Source organism: Pyrus communis, chromosome 15 (assembly GCF_963583255.1).
Source record: "Pyrus communis chromosome 15, drPyrComm1.1, whole genome shotgun sequence".
NCBI classification, from domain to species: Eukaryota; Viridiplantae; Streptophyta; class Magnoliopsida; order Rosales; family Rosaceae; genus Pyrus; species Pyrus communis.
In genome coordinates, this window is record NC_084817.1 from 2157229 (window position 1) to 2174950 (window position 17722).

Genomic DNA, 17722 nt, shown 5'->3' on the forward strand with positions numbered 1-17722 from the left:
TCCTCGGTTAAACAAAAGAACAAGCAAGGTTGAAATTGTCCTTCAGGAAAGATTGATCGATGAAGCCAAAATATCTACGAGTTTGGGGTGACGTAGGATTCCATTGAGATTGGAATTTGACAGAAATCGAGAGGCTTGAGGTTTGCGGTCAAAGTGAACGAAATCGAAGTGTGAATCTAAACATTTGACTAAAAAATAGGTTACAAACCCTGATGTTGCTAGATGATGTATATGCTTCCAGAGTTGGTCGTTGATGGTGAAACCATTCACTCAAAAATTGAAGCTGCACATGTGAAGGGCGAACTAATATTAGATGAGTTGGGCTTCAAAATTTTAGATCGAAAGGATAATTTTAAGAGAACTTTAACGAAAAACTCTTGGTATTGTTCACTTTAATGAAAAATTACATTTTTATATTAAAAAAATCAATCATGGTACTATTTACTTTACCCTTTATTTTGCCCTTATCGTTAAACCTCAAAATTTTCAAACCATTTTCATTATTTTTCTTTAATTTTAACCCCGCATGTGAGGCGCACATGCTAACAGGGCACGCCACATTAATTTAATTAAAAAATTTTAAACCACAAGGTTCACATTGAAAGTGCAATTTCACCTCAAAGACCAACAACAACAAAGTTTTTCCCACTAAGTAGATTCGACTGTATGAATCTTAGAACACTATTTCACTCAGTTCTGTACCACGTCTTCCGTTAGATCCAAGTACTCTAAGTATTTTCTTAAAGTCTCTTCCAAAGTCTTCCTAGATCTTCCTCTACCCCTTCAGCCCTAAACCTTTGTCCTGTAATCGCATCTAATAAACGAAGCGTCAATAGGCCTTCGTTTCACATGTCCAAACCACCGTAACTGATTTTCTATTATCTTTCCTCCAATTTCACCTCAAAGACCACACAAAAAAAATTTGGCACATTCTAAAAATTACCGACTATAAATCTTTTATTACTCTACAAGTTATTTTCTCCTCCAAGTATATGATATTTTCACGATAAACAAATATCCTCTTACATGTCATACGAAACTCTAAAAAAAAAAAAAGATGGAATTAGCGAACAATGTTACAAATATCCTCTTTCACCTATAAATGCATTCCATGACATGCTCCCCGTTCCATGCGGAACATTAAGAAAATCACAACAGATGCATTTGCAATTGTGGAAACACAAATAGGAACCAGAAAGAAGGCGGAGAGGGGAACAGCACAGACAAGTAAGCAAACCATGCATAGCCCGAAAGACGCATGTCAGTTTCCTATAACAAATCATCACATGAACGAAACAAGGATCATTGATATCTTACAATGGTCCCCTCTGCTGTGACACCACCACTCGTCAATGTATTCGTTATTCAGAACCTACAAGCCTGGAAAAAGTTATAATCTTGCTAGGGGGGGGCCTAACTATTATGTTAAGGCAGACTACGCTCATAATAACTCAAAGATGATTGCCAAGACTTACATCATTCAGACACAAACTAAACGATAACACACTATTCGCCTGCTGTAAGAACACAATCAGAAAATTAAATAACGAGGAAAACCAGTTACCAAAGTTCAGGTCCAAAATTACTCAAATCCAATCACACGCGAATAGTGTGCTGTCGTTTAGTTTGAGTCCGAATGATGTAAGTATTGTCCATAATCTCCGATAGTGCTGAGACTTAAAACAAAGAAACTAAAAAATATGGAAAAACAAAATGGAAAACTTCAATTATAATGGCACAGTGACTATCTCACTACTACATATATAAATGTGGCTCAAAAAGTGCTTGAAACATCATCGTTGTAAATGCCTCAGTACATGATCTTGATTCATCATCACTGCCACATTCTATTTCATAACATGCTACCAAAAAAATTAAAAATTCAAATTCAACCTGTACAAGAATTGATAAATCTTAATGAAAAACTCGATCAAAACCTCCGCACAGTACAAAAACTATAGGACTTAACTACAATAACTTGTGGACAGGCATCAAACATGGGAAAGATTATGATATAATGGCTTTACCAGTTAAATATGCTAGGCCAAGGCTTGCATAATTCTTTCTCTATCAAGGATAAGTGAATCAGTGATGAAAAACATTGGAAAATGATACATGAATAGAAATTTTGGACATTGAAATATGAGATCAGAGTATAATAAGCAGCTACAAATTGGAAGATGGCGTGCTAATAGTGTTAGAATGAAAGTGCAAGTAGAACACAAAACATACATTTGATCAAACTATGGGTATCACTTAGTACAATGGTAAGCCATTATTAACAATTTGTCTTCAGATTTGGCTAAATTTTGCAGGTTACTGCAATGAGACTATTAATATGTAAGAACAGAATCAATCATAATTTAGTAAACGTAAGCCTCAACTGAACTACAAAACTTTGTTTCACAATTTGGTAAACGTTACCATTGCTCAATAGCCTTTATTCCCCCGGATCCTGGCCCTCATGTCAACCTGCCCTCTTTTGCAATTGAAGTACGTTTCCCTTAGACCAATACATTCGCTTGATATTGATGGACTCTTTTCCCCAGCACACTCCCTAAACGACCGCTTCTCAACCTTAACGCAGTCACACTCACTAAGACACTTGACCAATTCCGTTGCTAGGCCCTTGCAAGACTTTGCCATTTCGCCCTAGCCTCCCCTGAAAATTTCGAGTATTTAAAAGTTGAGAGTCTTGAGACGAGAAAATAAGAGAAGGTAAATGCACTGCATGAAGTTTCAAATAACCAATACATCACAATTAAATACAGATGCTAAATCTTGCCAGTGCAGACAATTTGAAAACCTAGTAACTTGTTACTACTTACGCCTACCAAAATAAATATATAGATATGTTTCCTAGATTACTCCGCTCCAACAGTACTACCACCCCCCCCCCCCCCCCCCCCCGCGCCCAAACACCAAAATTCTAGCAGAAATTCACCAACATCTAAAGGCCACATTTCTTTACTCGAATTTGTAACTTAGCAGCTCTCAAGACAGTAGGCACCATACCATCCCACCCTGGTAAATATTTCTAGTTCCGCCCTTGAGCGCAGACCGCACTTGGACAGCCTCCATTTACGCTCCAAATGAAAATGTTAACGAACGCGGTAAGCCCGAAAATGAACTCCGTCATTCAACTCAACTAACTGATAGACCAATTGATGGTAAATTCATTGAGTTTAGGGATGCAAAATATCAGAAACCTATCCACTTAATCACTGAGATTTTTGTAACGCAAAAAGGAAGCAACTTTCTACACAAATTGTACCAAACCCATCTAACCCCAAATCCAAAAAAAAATCAAACCCATAAAAAAATCTATCGTCTTTCCAGCTAACCTCTTTCGGATGTCAGCTCAGAAGCTTCAAGAATCAAGTTCTAATCACTTCCCCTATACCTGATTAAATTAAACAAGCTATATAATATTTCTGTAATTTCAAAGTTACTTTGGTTTATGTAGATTAAACTCTCTAGGAAAACTACCCAGAAGTTGTACGCTTTGAAATTTATCCCTAAAGGTATAGAAATTGGGAAAGGTCAGCTTACCTCCAAGAACGCAAAAATCTGGATCAACGACGAGTTCTGATTTCTCCGCACAGTGCCGAAATCTCGAGAAGGAAGAAGACGCACGGAGATATACGAGCAAGCAAGACAACGGCGGTAATTTTCCGCAACCGAAGTTTGTATGGGAGTAAATAGCCAATGCGGCCTTTATTTTTAATTTTTTTTATTGGGTTGCTTTTGGGGCCTTGGGCCCAAAAGAAACAAAATAACCAACGCAGCATTTTCACAACTCTTTTCTCTTTTTAAACTCTAATTATTACTCTATTTTTTACCAAAACAATAATTATTACTTTATAGTTAAAATGGGGTTTGAGATAAGCATACTTATTATGAATTTTGACAATGAAAATTGATAGAAGTGGTTTTTGATCTTATACACAATATATCATTTTAGTCATTTTGTGAAAATTTTGTCAGTACTCTTGTTAAGTGGAGGAGTTAGTTTGACAAAAATACCCTTAAAGAGGTCGTCATGTGATTGTTCACGTGACAATTTAACGAAGATATTGACAGATTCACGGAATGACCAAAATGATTTACGGAGGACAAAATCAAGGACCATTTCATTTGATTTTTTTGACATAGAACAAAATAAGGAGGTATGTCTATCAGAGACCAATTAGCTAAAAAACCCTCTAATTATTCATCATCATTTAATTGGATAAAATGAATCAAAAAAAATTAAAAGATAAAAATAAACAAAAAAAAATCGAATTTGGGATATCGAAAGTTCGAATACATGAGTGAAATTGATTACAAGTTCCTTATAGGATGACATATATTCCTAATTTTGAGTGATTAGAGTTCGAATTTGAGTACAAGAAAGCAAATACAACATCTTGGTTAACTAGTTTTTTATTTATATATGTTTCTAAATTTCTGCAGAAGTTCCTTTATCGTCAAAATTTTAACTCAAAGTTTGTGAGTACTTCTTTTTTCGATCACAAGATTAACTTCTTTTTTGAGTACCAGATTTTCATCCTCGTATGAATTTCAAAAGCAATTTAAAAGGATCATCCAAATTAAAAGAGTAATTATACCGCAGAAAATAAAGAAAAAATTAACAAAAACAAAATATAAAGAGAACATAGAAAAACCATGCTACTGACTGCAACAAATTCACAAGATGTTCCATTTTCTCTCCAATGCAATGCAGATACGACTGAGACACGAAGCAGCACTCAAATGATCTACAGAAACCGACACCAAATCATCAAGATACTCGCTATCAATCACCCCACGAGCCATTGCACCAACCACAAACACCAAATTTTCAACATCTGCACCCCCCAAGTCAGTGACATAATCCCTCAACTCGACCACCTTGCTTGCGCTGCAAGAAAGCCCTACCTTGAAGGAGTTCACAGGCAAGTGCCGAGTCACAGGATTCTTCACCAGACGAAACAATGTAATGCCGCCTCTGACACTTTTGCCCCTAGGCGCAACCCTAAGATCTTGTAACACCTTTGACATCAGGTCACAGAACCTGTCCATTGATGCTGGTATGGCAGTTCGCGGACTAACCTCAATCAGCACGCCGCAATCCATTTTGATGTAAACGGCTTCTAGCCTGCCGGACATGCAGAGTCTAGATGTCATGATCTGGTGGAGAGCGTCGTGGACAATGTCGGGGCGGTGTACGTAAGGATCAAGTTTCTTTTTCCTCATGAAATCCGCGTGGTGGTCGGGGTTCAAAACCCGAATTATGTTTCCGACATGAGCTAGTGTTAGAGAGGCCTTGTCGAGAACGAATGTAACTTTTTGTTTCATGTTATTCGCATTGGAATTGTTAGGGGCTGCTGGAATCCAATCGGGAAGTTCCATTTTTGTTTTCGTTTCCTTGGTATTTTCTGTCAGTCCAACTGCTTCTTTGATGTCTGTTCCAGCAATAGCATCTGTCAACTTAGAACTAAGCCTTTTTCTTGGCGACATCTTTCTCTTTGTTTTGAAAAGAAAGGTTGTTCGCAACATTTCTCTCTTCGCCAATCTCATTTTTCAAATACGGACACTTCAGATATCTGAATCAATCTGATATATTCGACAGAAATGCTGTGGAAAAAATATCAAATACTTGTTAAATATATGTCACCCTTTTTCTGAAAATTATTTATAAGATGTAGACATTTCGGCTAAAAAACTTCAACCGATACAAAATTAAGATAAAAACCAAATTATATATATAATCATGATCATCTGCTAACTATTACCAATGAAGAATTGCGGAAGAATCAACGACAACAATAGCAACAGGGACCGAAAAAAACAAAAACCCCTAATCTCCCTTCCTTTACCAACTGGTCTTCTAATATGAACGAACAATATAAACCACATTGGGCTTAAGGCAAAAAAAAAAAAAAAACCTACACCCTAACTAAAAAAATACCCAATCAAAATCTATGGCGCTAACCAAATTATACAGTATAGAACACATTACAATACATATTTCAGGTTTCTTTGGTTCTCGGCAAAGAAACGGCGTGAACATGTGAAACCACAGAAAATTAAATTAGAGAAACATGCAACCAATATTTTAGCAATCAAATCGTATTCATCATCACAGAAAAAACCCTAATTCATTTATCCATGTACATTTATACGCATATACATAACAAGTTAAAGTAATGATTTCACTCACAAATTCTGGGATATGGATCTTGAAATTACCTGAGAACCAATTCTCTCTGCAGGCCGTGCCAAGCCGATCTGAACCAATTCTCTCAGTCAGCTGCCCTAGGGTCTTTTTGGATCAGGTGGGAAACATATCAATGACTCTGTCTAATTATATTCTCTCTAAAGTTTTTGCGGGTGTGCGGCCGATAGGGAGGAGGAGGAGTATTAGTTGTAGATTTTCAAGTAGTATGCGGTGGTCGGAAAAACCGGAATGTGAAGTAGGAAGCCCACAATCAGACTTACCGCAGCTCCATTTTTGGGATTTAGGGTTTAAGCAGGGCTTCCTGCTTTTTGTTTTGTTATGTTTTAATCGGCTTGAATTCTCCATATGTCTCGGGGTCGAACAGGTGAGCTGGGCTTTAGCTCAGATATATTAGGTAGCCCAATATTATTGGACTGCATGAACAAATTTTACTAGCTTGGCCCAACAATAATCACACTAATACCTCCTACGAGTTTAAATTTTCTGCACTCATTTTGCGTATCGCTTTTCTGTGACCTCTATCATTGATTGACACGTGTCTATAAACTTAACTCTTATTAACTTTGTTATCATAAACTTAACACGTATTAATTCAATGATTGAGGCCACAGAAGTGTCATACACAAAATGTGTGCAGAAGATTTGAACTTTACCTACGACCTAATTACATGAATCCACAAGAAGAACGTTCGTAAGATAAGAGTATGATTGTGGTGAGTATTTCATGTCAATTATGTACATTCATTTTTAAAAGTCAAACTACATGGCTGTAGACATCAAAATTTCGGTGAAATGAATGTTGACCAATAATTAAAATTTCAACACTCACGTGTCACATAAATTTTACATGTAGCGTGCGACTCAACGAAAAATCGAAATAAATTGGAAAAGTCATCAAATAGGACACGTGTCAATACCTGGCAGAAATGATTTATTTCATCTGATTATTTAAATCCAAAAATCAAGTTTTGGAATTCTATAAATAGGAGGCCAAGGCATTCATTTCGAAAGGGGAAGAAGGGAGAAAGAAAGGAAGAAGAGAAAGAAAGAAGGGAATTTACATCACACCAAAACCTTGAAGCCTCGAAACTCTAAAGCTCTCAAGCAAATCCCGAAGGATCAAGAAAACACTCTTCGTTCTTCGTCAAATCCTCCTTCAAAGGTCAAGCCCCAACGGCCCTTGAAGAACTTCCGCCGACTCAAGATCAAGCCCCGACGGCCCCTTGAAGAAAGTGTTCATCATCCGTTCGTCCTAAGATCAAGCCCCAACGGCCCTTTGGATCAACAACCTCAACAAATCCACACATACACTCAATCTTCAAGATTAGGCCCAAAAGCCCTTGAAGATCCGCTCATCCATCAACCCTCAAGATCAAGCCCCGACGGCCTCTTGAAGAAATCCATACACTCAGTCTTCAAGATTAGGCCCAAAAGCCCTTGAAGATCCGCTCATCCATCAACCCTCAAGATCAAGCCCCGACGGCCCCTTGAAGAAATCCATACACCCAGCCTTCAAGATCAAGCCCAAAAGCCCTTGAAGATCCGTTCATCAACTGTTCATCCCTAGATCAAGCCCCGACGGCCCTTTGGATCAACAGCTCATCCACAAACCTACACCCTACGAAGATAGAATCAGAGGATCAAATTACAAAGAGATTGTAACCCCAAAATCAATACAAACAAAAAATATATTTTGTACACGTATTCTTGTCTCTTGTTTTCAGGAATTTTTCCGTGTTTACAATGGCAATATATAATTGGCTTAGAATACCTTCATATGGGCCACATTGGTGTAAAGAAAACCTTCGAGTCACATGTAAACTCTTTATGCGCTCTCCATTTCACCGATAGCTTTGGTGACATCGTGTACGCATTTTGAAGATAAAGCTTCGCAACAATATCTTCCGTTACTCCTTTTAAGCTTTGAAAGATCCTCAACGTTAAGATTCACCAAGTCATGCTTTCCTTCAAGTGACAAAGGCAACATACTTGTGTTTTTTCTCCCTTATCTCCCTTAGTAAAACAAGTTCGAATTCACCATCCCAAATCTTTGGTTTTTGTAAGAAGCGTCACTTGAATGTTATTGTAATAGTTACAGTATACATGGTTAGGGTTTCGTAAGGAAATATCAAGGGCAAGATCGTAGCGGAGGGTGTCGTTGGTGAAGTTAAACTCGGTGAGCGAGGTTTCAGTTACCTTAGGCCATCTCCAACTGAAGGGGCTATGTTTAGGCCCCGTCCAAATTATAGTCCTGCAAAAAATTATTTTTTAATGAACAGTGTCATGCCATATCTATATACAATCTCTAACCAAAGGGGGCTATTTTTAGCCCCCTCAATAATTTATTATTTTAAGTTTTTTTCTTTAATTTTATCAGTTAATTGAATTAAACTACCATATTAAAATAAGGTTTCCAAACATATTTTGAAGATCACTTGTCGCTAAATGTTGTTTTAAGTTTCATGTTATTAAATATTTTAATTTTACTTGCATGTTAACAACTTAGACATTAAAATGAGGTAATATAGTGTGGAATGGTGAAAAAAGATATGAGAAATGGTGTAGAAATGGCTTAGGTATTTATATATACATATATATATATATATTGTCTTAAAAAAAATAATAAAAAAGGTTACATGATGTCAGCTAGCAACATAGCTAGGCCCAACTTTCAGGGCTGGCTGCAGGCTGGTTATGTTTGCTCAACCCTCTGGCCATTTGGCTATATTTTGGCTTGGTAGGTCCCAAATTTTGTTGGCCCAACCCTCCATTGGAGATGGGTTTTGTGTCAAAACGGACTATGTTTTCGCCTATAGCTCTTTGACCAGCTCGGTTCGAGATGACCTTAGAGTTCAAGAAATGTGGGGTATGGAAAAGGTGATTGTGGCAACAATGTAAAAAAACAAACAAACAAACAGAGATATACCGCTAATAAATGAAGAATAGTTGTCGAATCAGTTGAAGATTAGAGTACCAAATAAACAAACTATGAAAATATGAATATTATTAACTGGAAAACAAATAAAAAATATTGCTAAGACGGCTACAAATTGAAGACTATATTGTAAATGACTTATTTTTCATACTAACTTACAACCTATATTTATAGTGACAAAAACCTAAAAACCCTAATACTTAAATACCAAAAATAACCTAATACAAAGTCAATTCAAATTTCTAATAATTTCCTGAATAAACTAATAAATTCCAACATAATCATGCATCTTAATCCAATGGCTAAATATTCTTGATTGAATACCATGCAAATCATTAATCAATTAACTAATGAGCGTTTAATTTTATAACTTATGTTATATATCTCCAAATGCTAGTCGTAATCATCATATCATCGCGCGTATGAATGAATCGCCATAATTATGGTATACGACCCTATAGTATAGTATGGTTACATTTTACTTGTCCAAATTCCAAAAGTAAAATGAAAATCCATCACTAGTTAGGCAAAAGCTCAAGAAATGATAATCACATTTTCCCCAACCGGCCAAACTTGACCAAGCGAATAAAAGGGTCGCTGTACACTTGCTAAAGGAGACAACACTACAAAATCTATGAGGCTAAATATGTTGGACGGAGATCACGTGACATGCGCGTGCAATTTGGCCGGCAGTGATAAACCGTATCCAGGCATCGCGTGGTCGGAAGTAAAAAAAGAGCAACAACTTTGACTTCCAACTGCGTCCGAGGTTTGAGTTTGACGAGTAGAATTGTTAGACCCACGCGCTATAGTCATAAATGACGATCAAGAAGCGTGCGCGTAAAAAGTAAAAACACCCGCCATGAGAGGCCGTAGACTTGTTCGGATAGGAATCGGATCCCTTATGGATCCATTTTGTGGGAATTCTATGAATTTTCACGTTTCAGTTATTCATTATGTATCGTGCTGTTAAAAATTAAATATAAATTGTATCTGACGAAAACTGACCGTATAATACAAGATGAACGTCTCACAAAATGAATCCTGGGAGAATCATTTTCCATTTGGGTAGGAAGCATGAGAAAAACGACAACTTAACTTTAGCGTTGAGTCGTTGACGGTCGTAGTCCATGCACGTTTTTTTTCTATTTGGCATTACTCCATGAGATGAGAAGTTTTCTTTCCTTTGAGTTAAATTTCAGTAAACAAGGCTATTTGCTACTTTAATGGGAAATTCACAAAATTTCAATTTCAACAAAATTTAATTAGGAGAAGAGAAAAATTTGTGGGCGAGTTAAACATAAATTATTATTACTTCACTGTTTTTCTCTGCCTAGATTGTGGATTGGTAGATATGATGACACAGATAGCTGACTATTGAAGTGTTTATTTAAATAGAGTGTTAAATAAAAGATTAAAGGCTAAATAATAAAATATTAAAGGTTGAGTTGTTAAATAATAAAATATTGTAATTTTTGTTAAAGTGTCGTTGGAGATGGTAAGTTAAATTGACTAGGTAATTAAATTGATTTTTTTACACTATTCACTAGTGAAAATAACAGAACTTAACACTGTTGTTGGAGATGTTCATAAGGTTTAGTAAGGGTTTGGTAACAAGGACGATGATTTGGATCAAAATACAATTCAAGGTGGCAGAAAAATATGCACAATCCACAATTAGATGAATTGGTAGTATCGAGACTGATTACAAACTTTTTTATAAAAAAAATTAAGGAATTTTAACAAAAAGTTCTTGGTATTATTTATTTTAACAAAAAAAAAATCTTATTTTTACATTAAAAATCAGTCATGTACTATTCATTTTATCCTTTATTTTGTCATTTTTGTTAAAATTCAACGTTTTCAAGTCATTTTCATTAATTTTCTTAAAAAATTACCACGAGAGATACTAAAAAGTTAATAAGAAAGCACCTAATCTGACCGATAGACGATTTATTACTTACTTAGTGTTCCTCTAGTTTTACTTTTGATTAAACATTTGTAACTTGATTTGTTTTCTAGAGAAAATACTCATAATTTTCTTTTCGAAATACACATTCTTACATTCATGTAATTTAGAGTACCCAATTTTACTTGGGTGCGGAAATTGTTCTTTTTGTGTTGTCGACAAGTTATTTTTGCATGTGTTACATGATTTGCATGAATGCTAAATGATTTCTTTTCCATAGATGAATAGGTGCACCACATCTACAAACAAGAAGAAAAACTTGTTAAACCCAATTATATGCACTATACATTCATTGAATTTTATGCATATGTCACATGAGGAGTGTTGCAAACATATTTTCCATGCAATATTTTCAACTAAGGGTTGCACAAACAAGATGAATGTGTTTTACCCACCAACATACCAATTAAAAGGATTTGCTTCAATAATTTGGACAACTTGGTATTTGGTTTTCTTCTAATTTTCAACGTGGGTTCCCAGTCGGCGCCACCCAAACCAAAGCAACATATGCAATATATTAATATAATGCACGCGTTTCACGATCCTCCTTATTGAATTGCACTAACTATTGGGCTCCCATAACCCACCGTCTTCCCACTCGACCTCCCCACTATAAATAAGGCTGCCACCCAAACATCCACCATAATCCACCCATCAACTTTCCCATCTCTAACTAACAGTCAAAGCCTCCTCCAATGGCTTCGACTTCCTTGGGATTCCCTTCTCTGCAGCTACAGTTTCAAATCCAATCATCAAGAAACTCACCATTGTTCAACTCCTCCTTCACGCGCCCTCATGTCCGTCCCATCTCCGCCTCTGTTTCCGAAAAATACCCTTCCTCTTCTTCTGTTTCAGCAAACCCGCCGGAGTCTGACCGGACAAAACCCCTTCCCTTGAAGAACATCCCCGGAGACTACGGCCTCCCATTCGTGGGCCCCATCAGCGACCGCCTGGACTACTTCTACAACGAGGGCAGGGACGAGTTCTTCAAGTCCCGCATCCAGAAATACCAGTCAACGGTGTTCCGTGTCAACATGCCGCCGGGCCCCACCATCACCTACAAGTCCCAGGTCGTCGCCCTCCTCGACGGGAAGAGCTTCCCGGTGCTCTTCGACGTCTCGAAAGTCGAGAAGAAGGACCTCTTCACCGGAACCTACATGCCCTCCCTGGAGCTCACCGGAGGCTACCGCATCCTCTCCTACCTCGACCCGTCGGAACCCAAGCACGACAAGCTGAAGCGGGTCATTTTCTACCTCCTCAAGTCGAGTCGCGACTCTGTCCTACCCGAGTTTCACTCGTCCTACACGGAGCTTTTTGATACTCTGGAGACCGGTCTCGCCGACAAAGGTAAAGCCAACTTCGTCGCGGCCAACGATCAGGCTGCGTTTAACTTCCTGGCCCGGTCGCTGTACCAGGCCAACCCTGCCGATACTCCACTTGGGCTCGACGGACCCAAGCTTGTGTCGAAGTGGGTGCTGTTCAACTTGGGCCCACTTCTGATCCTCGGCCTCCCGAAGTTCATCGAAGAACTTGTTATCCACTCTTTCCGTCTCCCGCCATTTTTGATCAAGAAGGATTACCAGCGCCTCTACGATTTCTTCTACGAGTCTTCGGGTCACGTGCTCGATGAGGCGGAGCGATTGGGTGTCTCACGTGACGAGGCGTGCCACAATCTGTTATTCGCCACGTGCTTCAATTCGTTCGGCGGGATGAAGATCTTTTTCCCCAATATGATCAAGTGGATCGGGCGCGCCGGTGTCGGACTCCACACCCGATTGGCCGATGAGATCAGGACCGTCGTCAGATCCAACGGCGGAAAAATCACGATGGGCGCGATGGAGCAAATGCCGTTGATGAAATCTGTAGTCTACGAAGCGTTCAGGATCGAGCCGCCGGTGCCGTTGCAGTACGGAAGGGCGAAGAAGGATCTCGTGATCGAGAGCCACGACGCAGCGTTTAAGGTTAAAAAAGGGGAGTTGCTGTTCGGGTTCCAACCGTTCGCGACCAAAGATCCGAGGATTTTCGAGAGAGCTGATGAGTTTGTTCCGGAGCGGTTTGTCGGCGAGGAGGGGGAGAAGCTGTTGAAGCACGTGCTGTGGTCGAACGGTCCCGAGACGGAAAGTCCGACGGTGGGGAACAAGCAGTGTGCCGGGAAGGATTTCGTGGTGTTGGTTTCGAGGCTTTTGGTGGTTGAGTTTTTTCTCCGGTACGATTCGTTTGAGATTGAGGTGGCGCCGTCGCCGTTGGGGGCTGCCATCACTATGACGTCACTTAAAAGAGCAAGCTTTTGATTTATTTTTATTGTTTTTTTTTTTTTTTTTTTTGGGGGGAATTGTCAATTTTGGGAATTGTACTGCCTTTGTGTGGGATTTTCTGTAAACTGATGATCCGGAATTGGAATATTATGTTTTGTAAGAAGGTGGATTGAAGATAATTACTTACATGTGGGAAATTTTATTTATTTTTCTTCCATGATGATCGTTGATCACATGCTAACCATAATTTGATCGATTTCATGTGGAAATTTTTAATTTGATCATATGTAATCTATGTGTGAGTATAAGTTCTATAACTCACTGTAGATTCATAATTCATTATATTCATTTTTTATTTTAACACAATAAACAACTGATTAGACTTAAATTCATTTTAATTGGTTACAACCAATATCAACTGAGCCATCAAACAGACCTTTTATGTGTCAGAACTCATAACTCGCATAACAAATGAAACACATGATGTATTATTGATATACGAAATAATTAACCATGTTTTTAGTGAGACTTTTATGTGCATTATGTATCTACCTCGATATCTAAAAATTTTAGAATTGTGTTATTGATCTTGCGGTGAGTGGAAAACATGCGTGCGTATATCTGTGCAATGACACTCGCAGGATTTTGTCCAATTTTTTTTGGTGTGGATGTGACAAGCTAGTGCAGGCTAAAAAGGCAGAATTACAGAGGCACAAAAAAAAGGTGGTGTCCCCAAAAGCCTAGTTTGAGATTCCAATTGAAAATTGATATGCACATAAACTATCACCACATGTCTCGTAAAGAAAGAGGAATAATTCATCACACCATTTGTAAATGAGTTTGGATTCTTGCCATATCATTTTTACGAGAATTTTAAAAATTCATGAATTGTGTTCATTCATTGTAAATTGTACGGTCATAAATTATTTTAAATATTTTTATTTAAAATAAACATAAACAATACTTGATAAAAATTGACAGTACGATATATGATGAACGAACACAATTTATGAATCTCTAGGATCCTCACCAAAAAGATCCGGAAAGGATCTGTTGGATTTGTAGATGGCTGGATTTAATTTTATAGTATGAATTTAACCAATGTTTAGATACTTTGTACTTACCAGTTAATATATTACTGGATAAGAAACCATGTCTCTCCAATTTTTTAATTTATAAAAAATCACAACAGTATATTGAACACATGTTATTTAAACTAACCAATTAATTAAGAGTCAATTATCAATGCCAACTATGATATTACAATGTAGTTCATCGCACAAGTACACCTCATGGAAATAACGCACGTGGTAAAAGTGTAGTCGATTTGTCAATGAGGGTTGGCTCAATTGGTAAATTATGCCTCAGTGCTTTGTGCGCCTCTTCGCAAAGTTCAAGTTTCGTTGCCAACAATCTTTATTGATGCGTAATTTGTAAGTTTTACTTAAATTCATATCAGTAGCAAGTGCCAGTTAGCTACTACATGTAAGTCCTTCTGGCTCGAGGTGGGTATGCTTTAGTGCTGGTGGTGAGAGTAACAAATATCTTCATAAACTTTTGTTCACAAAAATAAAGGGAATTGTTATTAGCACTCTAAAAATCTCATTTGACATTCCAAACTTTCTATAATTAGAAAGAAAAATATACTTGTGAGAAGTGTAGAATAAGATTTTTTGAGTGCTATTAACAATTCCCAAAACAAAAGTGTAGATGTTTTTTATTTGCTAGAACATTCCATTTAGAGGAATTATTTTTCGCGTGCTATTGTAGCCTATTTGTAGAGGATATGGTTTATATATCTCACTTCTAGAACTCATTGAAATTTTTTTTTACACAAGTTACAGTTTGAGTGAAATTATAACATTATGTGACAGTGTTTTGAATAAACTGAAAAATTGCTTGTAAATGTGAATGCCTCTCCTGTTATCAAGCAATGTTACCTCATAAAATGCTTGCATATAGTGCACTGAATTATTACGAAATTTACCTTCACAAATATATGATACCGTTTATCAAACGTAGGGTATAGTTGACTATTCAATAACAGCGATATAATTTTGCAAATTATCATGTTTATCCAAGCTAATTATGTGTTAGGGTAAATTACACAAAACTACTTCAACTATGGGTTCGAACGACACTATCATACCTCATCTTTTAAAAATGACAATGTCATACCTCATCTTACGAATTTGTGCCAATGTCAGACCTCCGTCAGTTTTTCTATTAATTTCTCTGTTAAGTGCTGACGTGGCTAGAAACGGGACCCACTCATTAATCCAACTAGATTTAAAAATAATTAAATATTAAAAAAATTAAAAATAAATTATTTTTTTATATAAAATTGTGGAATCCACCTCCACAAATCCTTCTCCACCCGTCCCCCCCCCCCCCCCAACCTACCTTCACCACCCCCTTTCTCTCTCTCAAATATTAAAAAAATTTAAAAAAAAATTATTTTTTTATATAAAATTGTGGGATCCATCTCTACAAATCCTTCCCCACCCATCCCTGCCCTTCACCACTCTCTCTCTCTTCTCTCTCCCTACAACCTGCATCCTTAAAATCCCAAAACCTAGAAACCCTTCCCACCCGTTCCCCCTCTCCCCCCCCCCCCCCCCCCCCGAAAAAAACCCTCCTCCACCACCCACCCTCTTCGATGCCAAGGAGACTGACGATGGCTTCACCCGCAACACTTCGAGCTAGTCCTTGTTCATGTACCAAAAAAAAAAAAAAAACAAAACAAAAAAAACCAATTCGTCTTCCTCACCCCAGCCCACCCCCAAATCAGAGAAACTCATTCTCTCTCTCAAATCCTTAGCCCCAAATCAAAGACACTCCATCTCTCTCTCTCTCTAATCCCTGCACCATTTGGATAGGAAGGGTGAGGTCAAAGTCGAACAGAGCCGCCTTCTCGAGATTTGGGGGGTTTGATGAGATTTTGAGTTTTGAGATTTGTAATGGGTTTTGGGATTTTGGGGAGGTGAGCAAGAGAGGAGAGAGGAGAGAGAGAAGGTGGGTGGTGGAGAAAGGTTGGGGGGGGGGACGGGTGGGAAGGGTTTCTGGTAGGGAGAAAGGGATCTGGGTTTTTGGGGAGGGGGACATGGGTTGATGGGTGTTTTTATGGTTTTTTGTTTTTATTTTTTATTTTTTAATATTTAGTTAATATTTAATTATTTTTAAAAATATTTTATTAATTTTTTAATAGAAAGTGGGTCCTGAATCAAACCACGTCAGCATTAAACTGAGAAATTCACGGTCAAGCTAACGGAAGGTATAACATTGGACCAAATTCTAAAGATGAGGTATGACATTGTCAATTTTAAAAATGAGGTATGATAGTGTCATGAGATCCATAGTTAAGATAATTTTTTGTCATTTACCCTATGTGTTAATTATTTATTAGCACATGAAGTCCATGAAAGAAGGTTCACGAATGTAGTTTCATTTTCTGCACTAATGATAGTTTTTAGGGCATTTTCAATAGAGATACTAAAAGTTTATATGTAAAAGTAACATAAAAATTTTCATGGGAGATGCAAATGTTCTACTCCAGTTTGTGAAATGTAAATTTGAGATTTCATCTTCTCATTTTAAATAGTGGAAGCTTCTGAAGATATAAAAAATGTGAATTTATATTTTCAATCTAAGAGCTCGTTTGGATGTGCTTTTGCGATGATTGAAAGCGTTTTTGACGAAAATGTTTTTTTTTCTTAGTAAAAATGCAAGTAAATTCTGGAAAAGCACTTAAAGTGCTTTTGGAATAAAAAAACATTTTCTTTAAAAGCGCTTTCAGTAATTATAAAAGCACATTCAAATGAGTCATAAGATGACTATCTTTTTGTGTAAAAAAAAAAAAGATAGTCATTAAGAATTGATATAAAATACATACAAGATGGTAGGATAGGGTGCATATTTAATGAGCCTTGATAAAAACTTTGCCGAAGATTTCAACACGTCGAAGAAAAAAAAGCGTTCCGCACCAATAAAATAACATGGTTAACTATCCTCTATCAGGATGTCCAAGACACATCCGGAGGTTTGAATACGCCAATTAGAAGCTTTTTGGCCAATAAAAAATATAAAATACTCAATCTAAAGTATCTTGCATCTTAAAATGAACTAAAACTTGTTTGGTAAATGCTGAAAACTAAAAATTTAATTTATTAATTGAAAACCAAAATTTTGATTTAATTGAAAATCGAAAACTGAAGTTGGCTGAAAAATAAGTTTTCAATTTCTAAAAAGGTGAAAACAAAAACAAAAAACAACACAATTGTGAAACGATCCCTTCAAAAGAAACAATAAAAATTAGTATGGAAGCTTTGTCCTAGACGACA

At 37.2% G+C, this 17722-nt stretch overlaps 3 protein-coding genes across 4 annotated transcripts; 1 reads left to right on the forward strand and 2 right to left on the reverse strand.

The window, feature by feature from the left end:
* Window positions 1-1088: 1088 nt before the first annotated feature.
* Window positions 1089-3692, reverse strand: LOC137718585 (uncharacterized). Of its 2 annotated transcripts, XM_068458135.1 has the most exons (3): window positions 3553-3692; window positions 3345-3403; window positions 1089-2662 (listed from the first exon to the last, which is right to left on the reverse strand). In XM_068458135.1, exon 3 carries the CDS (start codon window positions 2644-2646, stop codon window positions 2431-2433), a length of 216 nt encoding a protein of 71 aa, XP_068314236.1. In that variant the 5' UTR covers window positions 2647-2662; window positions 3345-3403; window positions 3553-3692; the 3' UTR covers window positions 1089-2430. The 2 variants fall into 2 exon arrangements, with proteins under 2 accessions (XP_068314236.1, XP_068314235.1); XM_068458134.1 differs by lacking the exon at window positions 3345-3403 and having other exon boundaries at window positions 1090-2662.
* An 869-nt stretch (window positions 3693-4561) lies between these two features.
* Window positions 4562-6505, reverse strand: LOC137716797 (uncharacterized). Its single transcript, XM_068456172.1, has 2 exons — window positions 6235-6505; window positions 4562-5619 (listed from the first exon to the last, which is right to left on the reverse strand). Exon 2 carries the CDS (start codon window positions 5560-5562, stop codon window positions 4690-4692), a length of 873 nt encoding a protein of 290 aa, XP_068312273.1. The 5' UTR covers window positions 5563-5619; window positions 6235-6505; the 3' UTR covers window positions 4562-4689.
* Window positions 6506-11673: 5168 nt separating this feature from the next.
* LOC137718370 (allene oxide synthase 1, chloroplastic-like) lies at window positions 11674-13588 on the forward strand. Its single transcript, XM_068457906.1, has one exon. The coding sequence runs from the start codon at window positions 11823-11825 to the stop codon at window positions 13416-13418; it is 1596 nt and encodes a 531-aa protein (XP_068314007.1). The 5' UTR covers window positions 11674-11822; the 3' UTR covers window positions 13419-13588.
* The last annotated feature ends 4134 nt before the right edge of the window (window positions 13589-17722 follow it).